This window comes from Nymphalis io, chromosome 30, assembly GCF_905147045.1.
Source record: "Nymphalis io chromosome 30, ilAglIoxx1.1, whole genome shotgun sequence".
Classification (NCBI taxonomy): Eukaryota; Metazoa; Arthropoda; class Insecta; order Lepidoptera; family Nymphalidae; genus Nymphalis; species Nymphalis io.
In genome coordinates, this window is record NC_065917.1 from 3,928,583 (window position 1) to 3,947,229 (window position 18,647).

General features: G+C 33.4%; 4 protein-coding genes across 6 annotated transcripts in view; all 4 read right to left on the minus strand.

Moving 5' to 3' along the window:
* Positions 1-18,647, minus strand: part of LOC126779932 (zinc finger protein 62-like) — a 57,381-nt gene that overhangs the window by 17,569 nt on the left and 21,165 nt on the right. The gene's annotated exons all lie outside the window — the stretch shown is intronic.
* LOC126780059 (uncharacterized) lies at positions 1,424-7,359 on the minus strand. 3 transcript variants are annotated; one of them, XM_050504316.1, is made up of 6 exons: positions 7,231-7,359; positions 6,271-6,495; positions 4,528-4,676; positions 3,863-4,019; positions 2,294-2,564; positions 1,424-1,603 (listed from the first exon to the last, which is right to left on the minus strand). In XM_050504316.1, the coding sequence occupies exons 1-6, from the start codon at positions 7,250-7,252 to the stop codon at positions 1,438-1,440; spliced, it is 990 nt and encodes a 329-aa protein (XP_050360273.1). In that variant the 5' UTR covers positions 7,253-7,359; the 3' UTR covers positions 1,424-1,437. The 3 variants fall into 3 exon arrangements, with proteins under 3 accessions (XP_050360273.1, XP_050360275.1, XP_050360274.1); XM_050504318.1 differs by lacking the exon at positions 7,231-7,359 and adding an exon at positions 6,989-7,009; XM_050504317.1 differs by lacking the exon at positions 7,231-7,359 and adding an exon at positions 6,613-6,841.
* Positions 11,367-15,489, minus strand: LOC126779949 (uncharacterized). Its single transcript, XM_050504166.1, has 3 exons — positions 14,968-15,489; positions 14,492-14,733; positions 11,367-12,832 (listed from the first exon to the last, which is right to left on the minus strand). Exons 1-3 carry the CDS (start codon positions 15,399-15,401, stop codon positions 11,745-11,747), a joined length of 1,764 nt encoding a protein of 587 aa, XP_050360123.1. The 5' UTR covers positions 15,402-15,489; the 3' UTR covers positions 11,367-11,744.
* LOC126780074 (WD repeat domain-containing protein 83) lies at positions 17,131-18,104 on the minus strand. The gene has a single exon (XM_050504335.1). It carries the CDS (start codon positions 18,053-18,055, stop codon positions 17,147-17,149), a length of 909 nt encoding a protein of 302 aa, XP_050360292.1. The 5' UTR covers positions 18,056-18,104; the 3' UTR covers positions 17,131-17,146.

The following is an 18,647-nucleotide window of genomic DNA, read 5'->3' on the forward strand; positions in this document are numbered from 1 at the left end:
TAAATCTTTAGCTATATTTTGTTTAATTTGTTCAAGACGCTCATTATTAATATATTTATTATTAATAATAGCCTTTCGTTGATCTGCTATTCTTTGTTCGGATAAATGCGAAAGACCAGAATATCTCGATAAAATTCGCATGCAATTGCTTCCTATATGCTGTTAAATTAGTTTCCATGAATGTAACTCGATAGTATATATTATTATTAGCTTCATTATGTTCCTTACTCCAGGGCATACGAGTGTGTCCTGGTGTTTGAGTTAAGGGTGTGTTGTTTTGAGTGAAATGATAATTTTGAGTGGATCGCAATTCTTTATTAAATGTCTGTAAATCGAATCCTACTTCATATATATTTTCAATAGTAACCTAAGGCAACAATTTGTTACGCATATTTGCACGTCGTTGATAATGAACAATATAAACTCGTTGTCGGCTTACTTGCATATGAGGATATTTTTCTAGAAATTTTGTATGTAATGGTGATAAATAAGCTGCAATATCTGTTTCCACGGTGGTGAGATAGATAAGTGCGCAGTGTGAAGTCATTCATGTCTTGCGTCCATTTTTTGCGCTTAGCGCTAACGGTGGGCACAAGTTGTTCGACATAAAGCGTCTCTTGTGCAACACTCGTATGGGATGTATTACTTGAAGTGGTTCGATAAGGGTTTTTTTTATATTTGGCGGGAGGGCAAATGTCTACTCCACCTGATGGTAAGTGGTAGTAGAGTCCAAACGCGACGACGGCCAGTACAGTCGGGAAGAATGTTCTGCACTAGCCGCCTTCGCCTTGCCGGCACACAAGATGCCTCTTCACGCCTTGTCTGAAGGAACCCGGGTTCCTGAGGAACTGTCATCGGCCGTAGTAGACTTTGCGATGGAAGCCTGCCTGTTCACCTTCTCATCGCCGATGGACCGCATGCTGACACATCCAGCATCCGCTCCAGATGTGCCCCGGGTAGCGACCGCAAATTGTACACTCGATTAAACTTTTCTCCAAAAAAAAGGGTTTTGGGATCGTTAGTAGGAAGGTTGTTTTTGTGTCAGATGCGATTGTAAATTTGGTATCTCCCTAAAGGGGTAGAAAGTGTAGTATAGATGGTTAACCTTGTTAATTATACCTGCTTCCCGTAAGGGGGGAGGGCACCACGACAAGTTGATTCCACCGGGGGATTCTTATTATTATTATTATAAAACACGCAAAGTAGGTCCTACACGTGATCTCTTCGCGAATGTCATCACATGGATTATATACTGAGCTGAACCTGCGCAGGCTTTACCTTTATATAGCAAGCTTATTCTATGTACAAAATATGTGATAGAAAATTGATTGACAAAAAAATTATAAAAAAATGCGTTTATTTAATAATTTCATTGAATATAAAAACAGAATTTTTAAAACAAATATTTAATTCCAATTTTTAAATAATATAACTAAATCATTCGTCGTCCGCTTCTATATGTATTTTATTCGATTTTATTTTATGAAATATTTGAAAGAGGTCAGATGTCGGCAAGATGGCGCCTTTTGCCGCCCAAAACTGTAAAGTCTTTGCAATGTCTTCGCTTTTCAACTGGAGTGTCAATTTCATTTTCTTATTCAATCTAGAAAAAAAAAACATAATTATAATTTTAACATTCGATATTTAATAATTCATACAAATACTCGTCCCAATTCTGTACGAGTAAAATTCCTATAAAGCGACCCTTTCCATTTCCTCCCTTAATGTCTAAATTCCCAAAAAACATTTCTTAGTGGATACATAAATTTTCAAATTAACCTATGTTCCGAATTTCAACTGTTTTGGTTGTGCGTTAATAGTCAGCCAGGGCAAACGATTTTATAAGTATTCATGAAAACATACAATTACAAAAAAACTGTAAATATTTTAAAATCCGTAGAAAAGTTTGAAAAAAGCCGAGATGATCCAGTGGTAAGAACGCGTGAATCTTAACCGATGATCGTGTGTTCCAGCCCGGCCAAGCACAACTGAATTTTCGTGTGCTTAATTTGTGATTATAATTCATCTCATGCTTAACGGTGAAGGAAGCCTCTTGAGGAAACCTGCATGTGTCTAATTTCATTGAAATTCTGCCACATATGTATTCCCACAACCCGCACTGGAGCAGCGTGGTGCAATAAGCTCCAAACCTCCTCAAAAAGAAGAAGAGGCCATAGCCCAGCAGTGGGACATTCACAGGCTGTTACTTAATTACTTAATTTTATACCTTACTAAACACGCGGGCGTTCATAAACTATATATTAGGTTTTTTTTAACTCCAGATACTACATACCTTTCAGGCGCAAAGAACTCTTTTTCGGAGCTAACTGTCAATCTGGCCAGCTGTGGTGGATCCGATCCTAGGATCTGGCTAGCGTACTCCTCATCCATCTTCCTACCGGTGTAGTCTATACCACTTCTGGCTGTGATCGGGAGGATGTTGTACTCGGGGAGGTTGGCCAGAAAGTCTGGGTGTTCGTTGTGATTTCTATTGTAAATGCGAAGTAGCGAGTGGACATCCCGTCCGTTTAAACTTGCATCTTCGTACTTCTTGTAACCGAGTCCTGGAACATTATTATAAAAATAAATTTAAAAATAAAGTAACTTTAAGCTGACATGGCGTCCATTGGTCAATATATAAATAATCTGTGGTATTCATGATGTAAATGTGTGAAGTGGAATAGTTTTGTATTATTAACTAGCAACCCCGAGCTTGACCAGAATGGAATTCAGTTTGTGACGAAAATCTTTCAAAAATTGCAGCTTTTACACAATATAAAATGGTTTAATTATTAAAATGACGGGTAACTCGCAAATAGGCATCTTCTTGTTCTTCTGCCTAGCGTTTTCCCGGCCTAGTAACTCCAGGGTCCGCTTTCCTGCATCTATCCCTCCACTTTGCCCGATCTAAAGCATCCTCCTTAGTGAGACCGTGTTCTCTCGTGTCGTCCCTCACGACATCGAGCCAGCGCTTCTTGGGCCTGCCGCGGGATCTAGGGCCTTCGACAACAAAGTCCAAGCATCGGTTTCCAATATAGTCTGGCGGTATTTGGCCTTCGACAACAAAGTCCAGGCATCGGTTTCCAATATAGTCTAGCGGTATTTGGCCTTCGGCAACAAAGTCCAGGCATCGGTATCCAATATAGTCTGGCGGTATTTGGCCTTCGATAACAAAGTCCAGGCATCGGTTTCCAATATAATCTGGCGGTATTTGGTCTTCGACAACAAAGTCCAGGCACGTGTTTCCAACATAGTCTTGCGGTTTGCGACTAATGTGGCCAAACCAACGCAGACGGCTTTCCTGCCCCTTATCCGCTACATCGCTAACGCCAAGGCTACCTCGGATGTCCTCGTTACGAATGCGATCTAGTCGTAACGCCACACATCCACCGCAGCATCTTCATTTCCGCGACGTGAAGTAGCTGAACGTGTCTCGCGAGAGCTGGCCACGTCTCGCTGCCGTACAATAAGACTGGTCGGATGATGCACTTGTACACAAGGCCCTTTAATTTCACCGGTATCCAGATTACTGGTGACTTCCCGCCATTTGGCCCAGGCTGCGTTTATTCGAGCTGTGACGCCGTGGTCGATTGTACCAGACTCGTGCAGTACGGATCCGAGGTATTTAAACTTTTCCGTCTTGATAACGGATTCTCCGCCTATCTTTATGGGTTCGGGCATATTAACTTAAGAAGAGTTATTTTGAAATCACCTACATACATTTCAATTTTATTTATTTCATATATTTAATCGAGAACTGTATTTAGTGCATAATATATATGAGCTATTAGAAAATCGCATCGCAATATGTAAATCTAAGGTATGTTTATTTTTACTCCTTTGCTGTTGAAATTATACTGACCTTGTACGCAAGCGCGAAGCAAATTCGAACGCAGTGAACTGACCAAGGCGACCGGCTCGCCTGGTGGGGTCGCCACGAACAGCACACTCCCCTCCCTCGTATCGGACATCATTTGAATACTTATATATATTAAATCACCGTGTTTCACCGTTTGCACCTGAAACATTCAAACAGAAAATTCTAGAACAAATCAAATACATCTCTCTCTCTCTCTCTTTTTCTCTATCTTTATCTTTCATTACTGATTTGACATTCGAAAGACGAAGACGCAGCATCGTTCAACTGAGCTAAGCAACGTTTATAAGTAAGGAGTTTCTAGTTCCAATGCTGACAGCTTATAAATGTATACTATGGGGCTGAAAGCTCAGTGATTGATTTTACCATTTGGAGCCTTACCACGCTCCTCGACTCCTCTATGTTGGTTCCCTCATGTTTCCCTTCCTCAAACGACATAAATCATGTACTATGGCATACTTTTTGACAGATTTTGAATTCGGCAGCCATTCTGATGGGAGACTATCATATAGGGAGGATAATCTCATAATCCGATGGACATGGATCATTTTGATAGAACCAACAACAATTAACACCAAGGTTTCAACTCCACAATAACCAACAACCCGATTGGAAACTCAAAATTTTCTCAAGAGGAGAGAAGTACTTACCTCTGGTTTCATGAATCTGTGACTCTTGATTCCACGGAGAGCGTGCACAACTCTCGTTGGTAACAGCCTCGCCATCACATTAACAGGCTCATCAGATAACTGCTCTGACAATTTAATAACATGCCAGGTCCTACGTTGCATCGCTACCACTGCGAACATGTTAAAAAACTTTATTGATAATTTCTTTATTATGAGAGCTTTGGCTCACTCACCCTTCAAACCGGAACACAACAATACCAAGTACTGCTGTTTTGCGGTAAAATATCTGATGAGTGGGTGGTACCTACCCAGAAGAGCTTGCACAAAGCTCTACCACCAGTAAAATATTTACTGGGTTGGTCACATATGTCAAATAATTGATAGCCATTGGACAGGTGGTCCAACAATAAATATGTATGTGCAAAATGGAGAATCAAGCTGATGCTTCTGATGATGATGATGAGAATTTAAATAGATCTTGCATTAACATACTTGCAAGCTCATATACTCAAGCTCACTTATATATTAAATATACTGAAGTTTGGGAATTAGCAGTTTTCACACTCCACACCTCGGAAAGCAAATTCAGTATAGCTTGCTCGGGTTGAACTTAGAATCATTGGTTTAAGAATTTAAGATTCGTCTCTTCACTGGACCAATACAGCTATCTTAAGAATATGTATTTAATTTGTGAAAATCTATATAATATATAAGTATGTATTTACAAAAGAAAAGTAGTATATGTAGTATATCGGTTGTCTGGTTTCCATAGCACAAGCTTTGTATAAGCTTAATTTGGGATCAGATGGCCGTGTGTGAAAAATGTCCCAGGATATTATATATATATTGTTTCTTCTAAGTTCTCCTCTTCTCTTTATAAGATTTGGAACTTCAACGCTCATTAGTGGGCAGACATGTCAGAAACTCCTCTCACACATAGTGATTTCCACACAATACTAAAATTCAGTACAGTACAGTAATAGCCTGTGCACGTCGCTGAAACTAGCCGACAGAACTAGCCAACAGATGACATTCCTGATCCTAAACTTTTCTACACGACTGTACTGTACTTTGTTGCTTATCTAACTCTTGAACGCGTTGACTTAGAAACTTGAAATTTTGTATGCAAGTCAATAAAAGATATCCAAACGAGATAGTAATCACAAAAATGCGGCGCAGAAATTTTAAGCATTTTTTTTTTTTATTTCGGCTGTCGGCTAGTTCTGTCAGCTAGTTTCAGCGACGTGCCTGTGAATGTCCCACTGCTGGGCTAAGGCCTCCTCTTCCTTTTTGAGGGGAAGGTATGGAGCTTATTCCACGACGCAGCTCAAATTAGGGTTATTGGAATACACATGTGGCAGAATTTCAGTGAAATTAGACACAGCAGGTTTCCTCACGATTTTTTCCTTCACCGTATAGCATGAGATGAATTATAATCACAAATTAAGCACATGAAAATTCAGTGGTGGTTGCCCGGGTTTGACACCAAATTAAAAGGTCAAGATTCACACGTTTTTACCACGGTGTCCAGCTCTCCTCGGGAAGACATAAATTACATACACGTCATGAGGTGAATTCGACTTTGACTTACTAATATTCGACATAATGAAATGCAAACACATATTATGTGTAGATTAAGGACATAAAAATTATGGGATTGCAGCCAAACCAAAGATAAAAATCTACATATTTTGTCCAATATATTTAGTATTACAATGAATATTGAGTAATTTAAAAAAAAAAAATATATAACTAACAACTTACATTTTAACCGCAGCCTGGCAACAATTTCAGCAATCTCCTCACTTGGTAATGACTTTCCGACATGTCTGCACAGCACCCTTGCTACACTAGTCGGGGCCATAGGGAGTCTCGAATTGCGTACTGCTCGCGTCATCTCTCGCCATCTCACTCCAAATTCTGGCAGAACTGTCACAGAGCACACTTCCAAAGGCATTTTGCTTATTATCAGTTGTAGCTCATTGATTTCTGGAATTCATATTGATTATAGGTTAAAGTATAATATTTTTATACATCATATATGTACAAATAATAAAAATTAAGTATTTTTTGTAATTTTAAGCAATTGAACATTATTGCACCAACCCGCATTGGAACAGTGTGGTGGAATAAGCTCGAAACCTCCACAAAAAAAAAGGAGAGGATGCCTTAACTCAGCAGTGGGACATTCACAAGCTGTTACTGAACATTATTGACTTAACTGATATGAAAAAAAATTATGCCACGGAAATCACGTGAAGGCGTTAGTCCTGCGCCTGAACTCTATTCGGTCCTGTCGGATTGCTGTCCCGTCGGATTATAATAATGAGGAAATAAAGAGGGCACCTATGTTTGCGCATACACTTGTGCACTATAATATGTCCTGCGCAGTTGGCAGCACTCTTGACATTGACCGCCGTGACCGAAGTCGGTCGAGAGACATTATCAATCAAAATAAGTAATTATGCAGGCATTTATTTACATTTACACTCTTAATAAATACCAGCAACACCACCCGACAATTAAACTTTATCATATTCGTCTAAATTATATAATTTATAATATTTTAATTATTGTTTTGTATTTTTACTAATTAATATTTCGCGCATTTTCCATTCTTATCATTTCTTATCTATTTTAAATCATATTTTATTCTAAAACTTAATAAAAAGCATATTCAATATCGTAATGCTCTCAATAGTTTAAATTTTAAACATTACTTACTGTTTTTATTTGTTGACTGCATTGTAACAGTATTTATACTGTTATTTTAAAATAAAATAACACTAGATCACTATTTTAATTGTAATTTTTAATCATAAATTGTAGTTTTTATTATTTATCGAATTTATCTGATACACTATCCGTTACTTTTGTTTTCAAACATAATTTGACGCTTTGACAGTTCCATTTAATGTTGCAAGCTTAAACGTAATTATCAATAAGTTAATATGTAAATATAGATGATACAAAAGTAAATAGTATTTGTATATTTTTATTTGCAGGATATAGATATATATTATAATATTAATTGTAATTTCTGTCATTTTATTCATTGGTCTGATCAGTTCGTAAACCTTGGCCATTACCGTTTAATTTTATTATGTACTTGTGAACACCTATTCTAATAAAGATATTTTGTTTTTCATTTTACATAATTATATAGCTAAGGCCAAAAGATGTAAATATCTTAGATTTGTCATACTCATACATAAACAATGGAGGCTTTAATCAAAACTTGCCGCTTTGGTGGCACTTATGTTGTTTACGACGCTATATTATAAAAAAAAAGGCTTTAATCAAAGCCAGTGAAGCATTCCACAGGCAGCATGACCCCTTAATTATTTTTTATTCATGCATTTAAATAAAATGACTATAGATAAAAAGCGAATCTTTATTATACAATTATAATACAAAATAACACTTAACAGTCAATAATACATTTTTACATTTATGAATTATCAAAACATAATTTAGTTTCAACGATTCGAAAACCATTTCAATGCAATTTGTACAAAATAAAACAAAACTATTAATATTATTAGCTACTTTTTTTTACTTTAAACCGAATTTCATTTTTATCGTGTTAAGCACACGATAAAAACACTGATACATGCACCTTTAAGCTTAGTCTCAACTATTAATTTATAATCTGTAATTTTGCTTCCAAAATGTCATAATCTTTAGACGTGCATAATAAAATTAAATATCATCAAATACACTCTATATATAACGTGTATATTTTTCTGAAATCTCATTGAAACCGTTTCGAAATTAATCGACTATTTTTCCAATAACTTAACAAACATCGAAATAGATACTAATAATATTAATTACTCATAACGATTCGTAAAACAGTAAAATAATACTAATTTATATGAAAACAGTTTGAAACAAACGACTACGGAGTACCATCACAAGAATCTTTAGATACATCAAACCGCCATTTTGTACATGCATTGACGTCATATACTATGAAAATAATATTAGTACAATGAAAATTTCTAATACTTGTGTAACTTGATCATTTGTGTCGACTGTTTATTATCAACAGTTATATTATTAATTTTATATTTTTTTTAGCACTTAATCATTCCATGACCACAACACGTAACATTCTTACTAATTATCAAATTAATAAAAAATATATAAGACTAATAAATAATCGTTTCGTATAATTCTTATCTTTATGTATTTCTGTCTTAATGATTATAAACTGCGATACATTAATATTATTAACACCTCCGTAGTCGACTAAAACGCCCTCGAATCATATTATTATTCACACTGAATACACAGTGGCTGAGAGAAAGCGTTCATGGCATGTCCGTGATCTAACTAGACGACGTAACTTTGAAGAGCGGAAAGTAAATGACAAAAATATTATTATTATCATTCCTTGTCATATCAATGAGTATTACAGATTGAAGAAAGTTATCAAAAAAATAGTCGAGTAAGTGCCGCAGGGTATCATCCTCTCGCGCCCTCTTCAGAACGAAAGTTAATCTGCAATCGTGATTGTTGGTTACACATTGTAATCGTAATCATTAATCCTATAACATCTTGCCAAAAGTTTTTTTAACGAACAATATAAATACGAAAACATAGTTAGAAATGTTATAAAGTAACAAATAAGACCCTTTTTTTCAAACTTCACACGCGATTGTCAACTGTTTATGTCATGGCTAACAGACAGACGTCATGAACGCTTCTCAGCGACAGAACTATTTATGAAATTACTGACGAAAAGGATATAAAATGTGATATTTGGCATCGAATTGGTTTAACACACCTTACAATAACAATGTCTATTGAAACGCTGACACATAAAGTAAAAGGTCGTAAGTTACACACAAAATAAAAAACAGAATCGTATATTCGTCGATACTTCCCCGACAAATATATGACAGAAAATAAAGTTATTTTTCTTAGGGTTTTAGGTACTTTATTTTTCGAGCCGTCTGTAGTTTTTATTCTAATTATTAATTAGTGTTATTTTTCTACATCGAATAAAGAAATATAAATTTGAACTGTTTTATTAATAAAAACAATGTTGCCATATAACAGCAGATATATAATATTATAATGCAAAAGTGAATCGACTGCTCAATCGATCGTCATGAAATTTTATATTATACATTTTATCAAAGTACAGAGATAGATATGGGTATCTAACACCCCCCCCCCCCCTCTCTCTCGTTTCTATGTATGTATATATGTATATGTTCAATCAAATCTAAAGGTTTCATGGTCACAGAGTTCAGATAATTTTACAAACGAACTTTTGCACTAACAGGAAATCAAAACTTTAACCTTCAAGGGGTCCTAGTCACTAAGATACGTACAAATATTATCAAAAATAGTTCATTTTTGATAATATTTGTATATGTTGATATTAACCTAAATACACTTATAATAATTGATAGAAAACAAAAACGTTTTATAATTTATATTTTCAACAATTTCCCAGCCTCCTCCATACCTTTACAATTTGATCTAATGTTGCCACGTGAAAATATTTTTTATTAATTATCTTTAATCGATTAAAAGTGCACGAAAGTAACAATTGTAGTAATCTTTTTAAAATTCGACTCTAGTTTACAATAAAATTTATACATTTAATACAAAATATAAACAGAACAAAACAATCCATAATTTTAAACCTCTCATTCCGTAATTTTAAAATCAGATAAAGAATGCCTTTTGTTTTCGTTGACATTATTAAAACTTATAATAACGATTTTAATTGACCAACTATTGTTAATGTAGATTTAGCAGTTGTTCAGTTAAGCAATGATCTCTTTCTGTAAACATAGATTTAACATTCGAAAGAATAAGACAGCACTGTTTAACTTGTCACTCACAAAAAATATATATATGTAAAGCTGTTAATGAAATGTATTAAATTTTAGGGCAATTTTTGTCGCTTCATTTGAGAGACAAAGTCCAAATCGCTTAATCATTTGATCGAGTAAAATTCCCCAGTTTTAACTTGTTTAGCGGGTTGGCAAAAAGCAAGTTTACTATTTACAAATCGCTGGTTATTATATTTTAGAAACGATTCGTTTTGCCTACGGATAACAAGGCAGTAGTTTAATTAAATAATAAATAATACTATTCCATTCGTAAGAAAAACGAATCGCTTTCCTTTTTAATATAGTAACTGGGCGTTGTTCAGTCACTTGATAAAGTTATAATTGTAAATAAGACTTTTTTTTTTATATATTGAAAATGTGTTTTACAAAATAAACTGTAATGGTAATTTAGCATAGACTAATCCAATGGCAAATGTGAAAATAAACAACTTCGACGTTGATATGACGTCACACCATTGGTTGAGATTTAAATGTGTGGTGTTCATTGCGGATTTGTGAACTTTGAAAGTAAAGTTCAAGTTGATACAAGTGGTTATGTAGTATATTGTTTTATTATAAACTGAAATTTATTAATCAAGAACTGTTCGTAGTGCTTAATAAAGCAGAGCTATTAGCAAATCGCATGGAATCAGTAAATCTATGGATTATTTTTCTTTCTGCCATTGGAATAAGATAAAAAACATCACATAACACTAAATACATTAATAACCTTCCATACCTTAAAAAAACAATTACAATATTCCATACATCCTACTTTATTTATAAGAAAAATTATATTTACTTAATATATTTTAACAAAAAAAAAACGAACTTAACCTTAAAACACTGTAATTTGACATATATAATTTTTTTAATTTTGACAATCATTGATCGCGATAAAAGTTAAAAAAAAAAACAACACATTTATTACTAATAATAATTTGATACATGTTTTTTTTTTTCATATACATTTAACAACTATGTTTACTATAAACAGCCGTTCGATTTTTAAATTTACAATTATCAATAAACATTACCGAGTAACAAATTTTGTTTGGCTCCAAATTATCCACTAATTAAACTCATTTTACGTAAAATGTATAATTACATATTAAGAAGTAATGGTATGTGTTTAAAATACACTTAACAGAATGTATTGTTTATGATTTTGACATTACTTAAAAACTGTTTCACCGACTTAATTAAATATTATAATTAAAAGCCTTACATTTGTAAACGAATAAAATACCATAAAGTAACTCAAAAGTTCTATGTTAACCTATCACGAGGTCCAAAAATAGGTAATAATATGTTTTACATAATTCAACGTAATACAGAAAAAACCAGTCGATTCATTATATCAATATATACAAAGACATATAATTATATTTTCAGTATTAATATGTTACAACCCTCTTCTTGTTCTTTGACTTCGTATTCAAAATCAACTTTAGGTTTGTCAAAACTAAGTCTGGTCGCTTTATCTGATTCAATTTTTTTAGCTTCTATTTTAACAGGTGACTTCGGTGATAAATTAGGTTTAAATTGCCCTATTTTAGTTTTAACAACCGGTCGACCAAGTCTGCTGCGTGTCCTTATGTCTGCCTCTTTTGAAGGGAAGTTTTTTACAACGAAATCCTTGTACGAATCATTGAAGGAAGACGGTGATTGATTCAGATCTTTCAATTGTTTCATCGGTTTCTGTTCTGCATCGTTGGTTTTGATTTTATCTATTTTTTCTGTTTTACTATCCTCTTTATTTAATTTATTAATAGCGTCTAAGTCGTTTGCTAATGAAAACGAATTTAAAATTTTCGGTGATGACGTGTCATTGTCTATTTCTTCGTTAACTATGTCTAATTTTATTTTTTTAATATCTGTAGCACTTTCGATTTTATCATTATTTTTCCGCTTGCCAGTGTTCAGATTATTCTCTTCGAGTGCTTTTGTTATCTGTGAGTCGTTCATCGTTTGACTTACATTATGAACATCTAGTGCATTACTGTCATCGACTTCTTCATCGTAATTGGTCAAAATTGATGTCATATCTAATGCTTTACCTACAAGAACTTTCAAAGTTGTTACATTTATCTTAGCGGCATCGACTACTATACCCTCCATTAAATTTTTGAATTGTAAATACATGTCATTGTCGTCACTTTTTAATTTTGGTAGACTGTTATATTCCTCGGAACGTTTCAAAAATGAAGTTATTGAATACTTTTTATATTTATCCGATAGCGTATAATCTATGAAGTTGTGTTTAAAGTGTTGTTTGTAGAAATGTACTTGAATACCTTTTGAGAATTCTTGTATGACAATTGTCGATGGGCAGAAATATGTACTATTTGTTTTTTCATTGTTTTCGTTGACCGAATTGCAATGGTAATACTTTTTCGAGTCATATTTGTCAAGGATCGCGTAACTGGCGTTCGTTTGAACCTCCATTTCCGTTTTCCATTTTGTGAATTCTGAAAATAATTAAGGAATTTTTAATTCGATAGGGCCTGACCCTCTGAGAAGATACCACTCTTTTATCACTTATTCTTTTTTTTTTTTTTTCTCGCTGGAAAAACACTTATGTGTTTCCCCCACATGAGGTGGGGGGGTATGTGGGACTCGCCGGCGCTGAAGGCGCCGGAATACCCACTAAAAAACCAGCGGTACCCACTCCGTCTTGTCGGGGGACGTCACGGGATCGCTTGCTCATACTACCGTGTTTATCACTTATTCTACCGTCAAGCATTAATACTTAATATTCTTTTATACCTACAAGAGATCTAACATTTTAATTTCCAAGGTTTGTGGTGTTAATATTTCTCACATAACAAATGTATGTGGGCGGTGATTATCACACATAGACATTTGCAATAATATCCAACTACGTATTTAATAATTTAAAAAAATTATTGTACAAAGTGAATACCTACAAACTTGGACTATTAGATGTCAAGAAGTTGAAACGACTATTTCCAATGGTACTTGGTACTTTGCAAACTTGGAATTTTAAATGTATTATCTCGTTTTGTTGAAACATAGTTATACAAAATATAAATATTTGGTACTTAGCTAACTACCAAATGATGAGCAGGTGACCCCACGCATACAGGCTAGTACAAAGTTTGAATGCTAATCTGAGTATTATACTAATGTATGTATTAAATCTGATTTGTTAACAACAAGATTTCAAAGGCCGATAACCTCAACATCACGACGGTTACGTACTAAGAGAGGCTAAAAAAGTACAGCTCTCTAGTGTTATTCACATTAGAAGTGTTTAATAGTTTTAAAATACAATTACACCATTTTTTTCTTACAATATTAGGGATGATGTTTCCGACACACTATTCATTTTCCCTTCCAGTTAAGCGTAAGGTTTGAGCTAAGTATAGTAGTCATTAAGTATAATGACAAAAAAGACGTAGGTTAGATTGGTACCCATTCCTAACATAAGACTTTCATTTAACCTTTTTTTTGATTTGGACTGGTTGATTTTGTATATAATTGTTTAAAGTTCCAATTTTAATCATTTTTGTCTCCCTATTTACTTTCTGCTTCTTATTTATATTTGATATTAGTGGAAACTTGATTGGTTTATGTGTTATTATTGTTATTTATTATTTCTGTGTAATTGTACTGTTTGATTCCTAAAAATGAAATAAATAGATTTAAGGAGCCGCCACTTGTTACTGTAATATTGTTATTTAATGATTATTATGACTGTTTCTAGTATAATTCTCTGCGATTCTTTAGCAACATATAGACATTTATGAATTCAAGAAAAAGTTAATTTTTAAAGTTCATTCACTGATAAACTTCGACGGATTTTAGTATTATCTACTACATATAAACTAATTAAGATATGTTTTGTGCTATAAAACCAACGATAAAAATGCATTTGCTTTTTTTTTGTTATTATATCTCCAGAGGCTTGACTCCATGATATTTTTAGTTTGTTTTATTTTGCTCCTTGAATTAAAAATTTTAAATACATATTCGTATTACATAATATATCTAATGTTATTCATATTGTTATATAGATTATATTAAATTTATATTTCCCGGTCAGTAATTCAGTTACTAGTTCATGTAATAAATATTATGCATATAGAATTTAAAAAATATCTTACCTACGTTCGTAGGGAAGAACATGCTCTCTACCTCATTTCCATGTAGACACAATACGTGTGTGTCGAAGCTCTTCAGATTAGGGAACCATTCCTCACAAGCCTTGCAAATAAATACTTGCCCTTCACTTTTCTCTTTAACGGTATCGTCACAGATGTGAGTCTGTATTGATTTAACTTTTCGTTTACATTTTAGACACAGCTCAATACGTACTGGTTGGATCAGGCTGGGCGAGTTTGGTGGCCTGTAAAATATTTAATATATTCATATTGTCAATTATATACATAACTATACTTATATCATTCAAAATTCTTGTATTAATTTAACTTTTTAAATTATTGTTACAAGATCACTGTATTAGATAACAAAATATTAATTAGTGATTTGAATATTTTTTAAATTAAAATTACTTAAAACGGAGCGTTAGTCTATGATACTACACATCTATGGTAATTAAAATTAGAAAAACGGTACGTACACTTTCGTCCCCTGTCTATTCACACAGTGATACTTTTGAATGTGTTTAAGCGCTGGAAAATACGTCAAAAACACTCTAAAACATTTGGGACACTCAAACTCGACTGTTTTCTTCTTTTTAACAGGTTTACTTTCAGGGATTTCTTCATCTGTGATCGATTCGTTTTTGTCGGCTTCCTTTACTTTCTTATCACTGATTTTGGATGTACTCTTCAGTGGTGTAAGTGTTTTCTTAACGGGTTTCTCTTTAACTTCAACCTTGGATGATTTCATGGGTTTAATGATCTGTTTAGGCTTAGTTCTTCTTGTTATAATATTATGCGCGGTACGCTGGTGCACAACGAGCGCGTCAGGTGTCATAAGTTTACGTCCGCAGAGATCACATTTATATGCGGCACCTCTATTCCGTAACTTAACCGCAGTTTTAGCGCCCATTTCTTCTTATTCTGTCTCTCATTTATAAAAAATTAAGATTTTTTTACTGTTTTTGTAAATGCAGCACAGAGCGGGATGACGCACTTTGACATATGTAAGTTGCCTTTGGTAACTGTTTATTATTTATCTGTGGATTTTAACCTACATTGAGATAATAATGTAAAGTTCATTAGGATATTACATTTTTATAAACCATACATAATTAAAATAAAATTTTATATCATAATTTAAGTAAGGTCAGCCTTAAAAAAGATTTGTGTTAGTATTAAAATTCCAGAGAAGCAAATGGAAAAATACAGACTTCCCGAGATATTCAGAACAAAAAAAAATACATTATTATTAAATTAAGCTGTTAATTCCATTTTTTTAAGCATATAGCTTAATAATAATGATATGGTCGTACCTTATCTATAACAGCTCTATTTTAATTTTACATTGCAAGTGTAGACATTCCATTAGCAATCGAAATGTTAAAATAATTTATTGTGAAATCGATTATTAATTCCTATGCAAAATTAATGATACAACCAGCTTGAAAACAAAATATTTTTACGCATTGCTATCACTTATGTTTTATTAATTACATAAATTTGAAAAGTAAGCATTGAAAAATACAAACTCAACTAGATATTTGAAAATTAAGGCTTATATTACACTTATGAATACATCGTTGCGGATAATTATATTTTTTTATTTATTTATAATTTTACTGAGAAATAATAAATATCCGAGCCCGAACGATCTTGAACGAAAATATTGTGAAAGTATTTCAAAGAGGATTTAACCGACTACATTTAAGTACCTATATTATAAGTTATAATCAGTAAATCGGCCAAATAGTACAGCATTTTTCTATGGGCTAAAATAAGCCGAAAACAAACATAACTACTTTTGCCAAAATCATTGGCCCAACACACAGAGTACATAATCATAACTACTATATTTGCCTAACGTAGAAAAAGTAAATACATAGTGTAGTGTATAGTAACGACGTTGTGCAATGTCCACACATCACACTTATGCTTTGGTATAGTTTTGGCGGGAAACAATATAAATTTGATCATTTTTGAAATCGGCGTCGCGAGATTAGAATAGCGTTGCTACCATACAAAGAGTGCTGTCGTCGCGATAATATGAATTATTCGTGATCTTATTATGATGACTGATTAAAACAGCGACGTTTTTCCTACATTATAATTGTAAATCTTATACCAACTTTTGAGTACAGAAACTTATATATGTAATATTGTAGTTCGTTAATAATTTCAAAAAAATCGTCAAGTAAGAAAAAGATAACAATGTGACAGCAATATTTTTTTATAGACTTGAATATATATAATTAACATAAATCGTTTAAACCAAGCTACTAAGTTAACTGAGTGATTGATTGAAATATTATTAAGTAATCTTACTTATGACTTTGTAGATTACTTATGTTTTTCATTGGCAAAATTTTGAACTTGGTCATTTTTTAAGTGTATCTTAAAAAGCAAGACGATAACACCTTAGTTTACAAGGATGATGGCATTTTGATGTTGTAACAAATTGTTCAGGTTCTAAATGAATGAATTTTTAAAATGCATATGTGTATGCACCAGGCCGCCTAGGTTTATCTTACTTTAACAGTTTAAATAATATATTATTTAAATATACTTAATTTAACAACATTAAAAAGGGAGATATATTTTCTTAATACATAAATATTAATATGGGATATTAAAAAAGAAACTATTGTCTATTAATATTTAATTATCAACCTTTGCTACACCCCATAAAACAACTTCATCTTCACTAGACGATAACAAATAATTATCAGTAGGATGGTGACTTAAAGACACCACTGGTTTAGATCCTTGTCTTAATTTTTGTATGCATCTACTAGATACCAGGTCCCAATAAAATATCTCTCCAGTTGCCGAACCAGAGATAATATGGCTATCTTTTTCATTCACTGCATTTTCTAACAAAAAGTCTTTAGAATCATGACCAGAAAAAGTATTTAATATTTCCCCGGAATCTTTATCAAACAACTTTATTGTATTATCTGTGCAACTTAATATATAACACTGGCCATCATGTGTCATACTGCCATATGTTATGATATGACCAATATAATCTGAGAACATTTTTCCCACTCGCAAATCATACAAACGCATATGACAATCTACCGATGAAGTTAATACTTCATGATCAGTAACTTGTATAGAGGTTATAGTGTCCTTTGCGTCTTTTAATATTTGAACGGGCTCCTGCCTTCGACTGATAACGTCCCAAAAACATACAGTGTTGTCTACGGAACCAGATACAGCCATTGTGGATTCTTCGTTGAACTTGACGCATGTTACTGAGCTTGCGTGTCCTCTATAGCGTCGTAAAGGTTGTCCTGTCGTTACGTCCCATAATATAACAGATTTATCAGAACTACATGATATAATGTGGCTACTGTCACAGGAACCGGCAGCGTCAAGGACTTCATTCGCATGCCCACCATAAGTTTTCAGTAATAGTTGACTGTGTGGGTTCCAGAGTTTTATTTTCTTATCAGCACCGCAAGTTAAACAATAAGAACCGTCTACATTAAAACGAACCGCGCGAACAACTTGCTGTTTGCATGTAATTGTTACAATTTTCGATAATTCCGACTGTTCTGACATCGTTTTGTTTTCATGTTATTGACATTGACATAATAACAGGCCGAATCAACTCTCTTCTGATTGGTTCATGGTTGGCTCGGTACATAGACAGAGGTATAACAAAAAACAAAGTTATAAGTTTCTCTGTCTACGCTCCCGATAGAGTTTTCCTGCTCTTAATAAGATGCCAAAGCGTGTTGTAGGCGCTCTTCTCCACTGGAAGTAGTTCATGAATAATATGTGTGTTTAATAAAATGCTTAGTAAGTGTTTTTTTAGTAACATTCAAAACAAATTTAACGAATGTCAATTTGAAACTACCTAATAACCGTGAATAAATATTCATTTTTAATTCAAACATCAGATTAATCTTACGAAGGAGGTGCACCTGGAGAGAGCTCTTCTTATTATTTACAACGGTGTAATGCTATGGCCAAATTAATGGGCAATTATGTGTTTCGTATTATCGCGATATAAATTCATTTCTTATAACCGTCTGCTTGGTCATATTATAATTTAAAAAAAATGCTATTGTTTTTGAACGAATATGAACGCTAACGCTAACGATATTTTAGTTAGCCTGAATAGTCTGCGATTAAGCAAACTACTACGCTA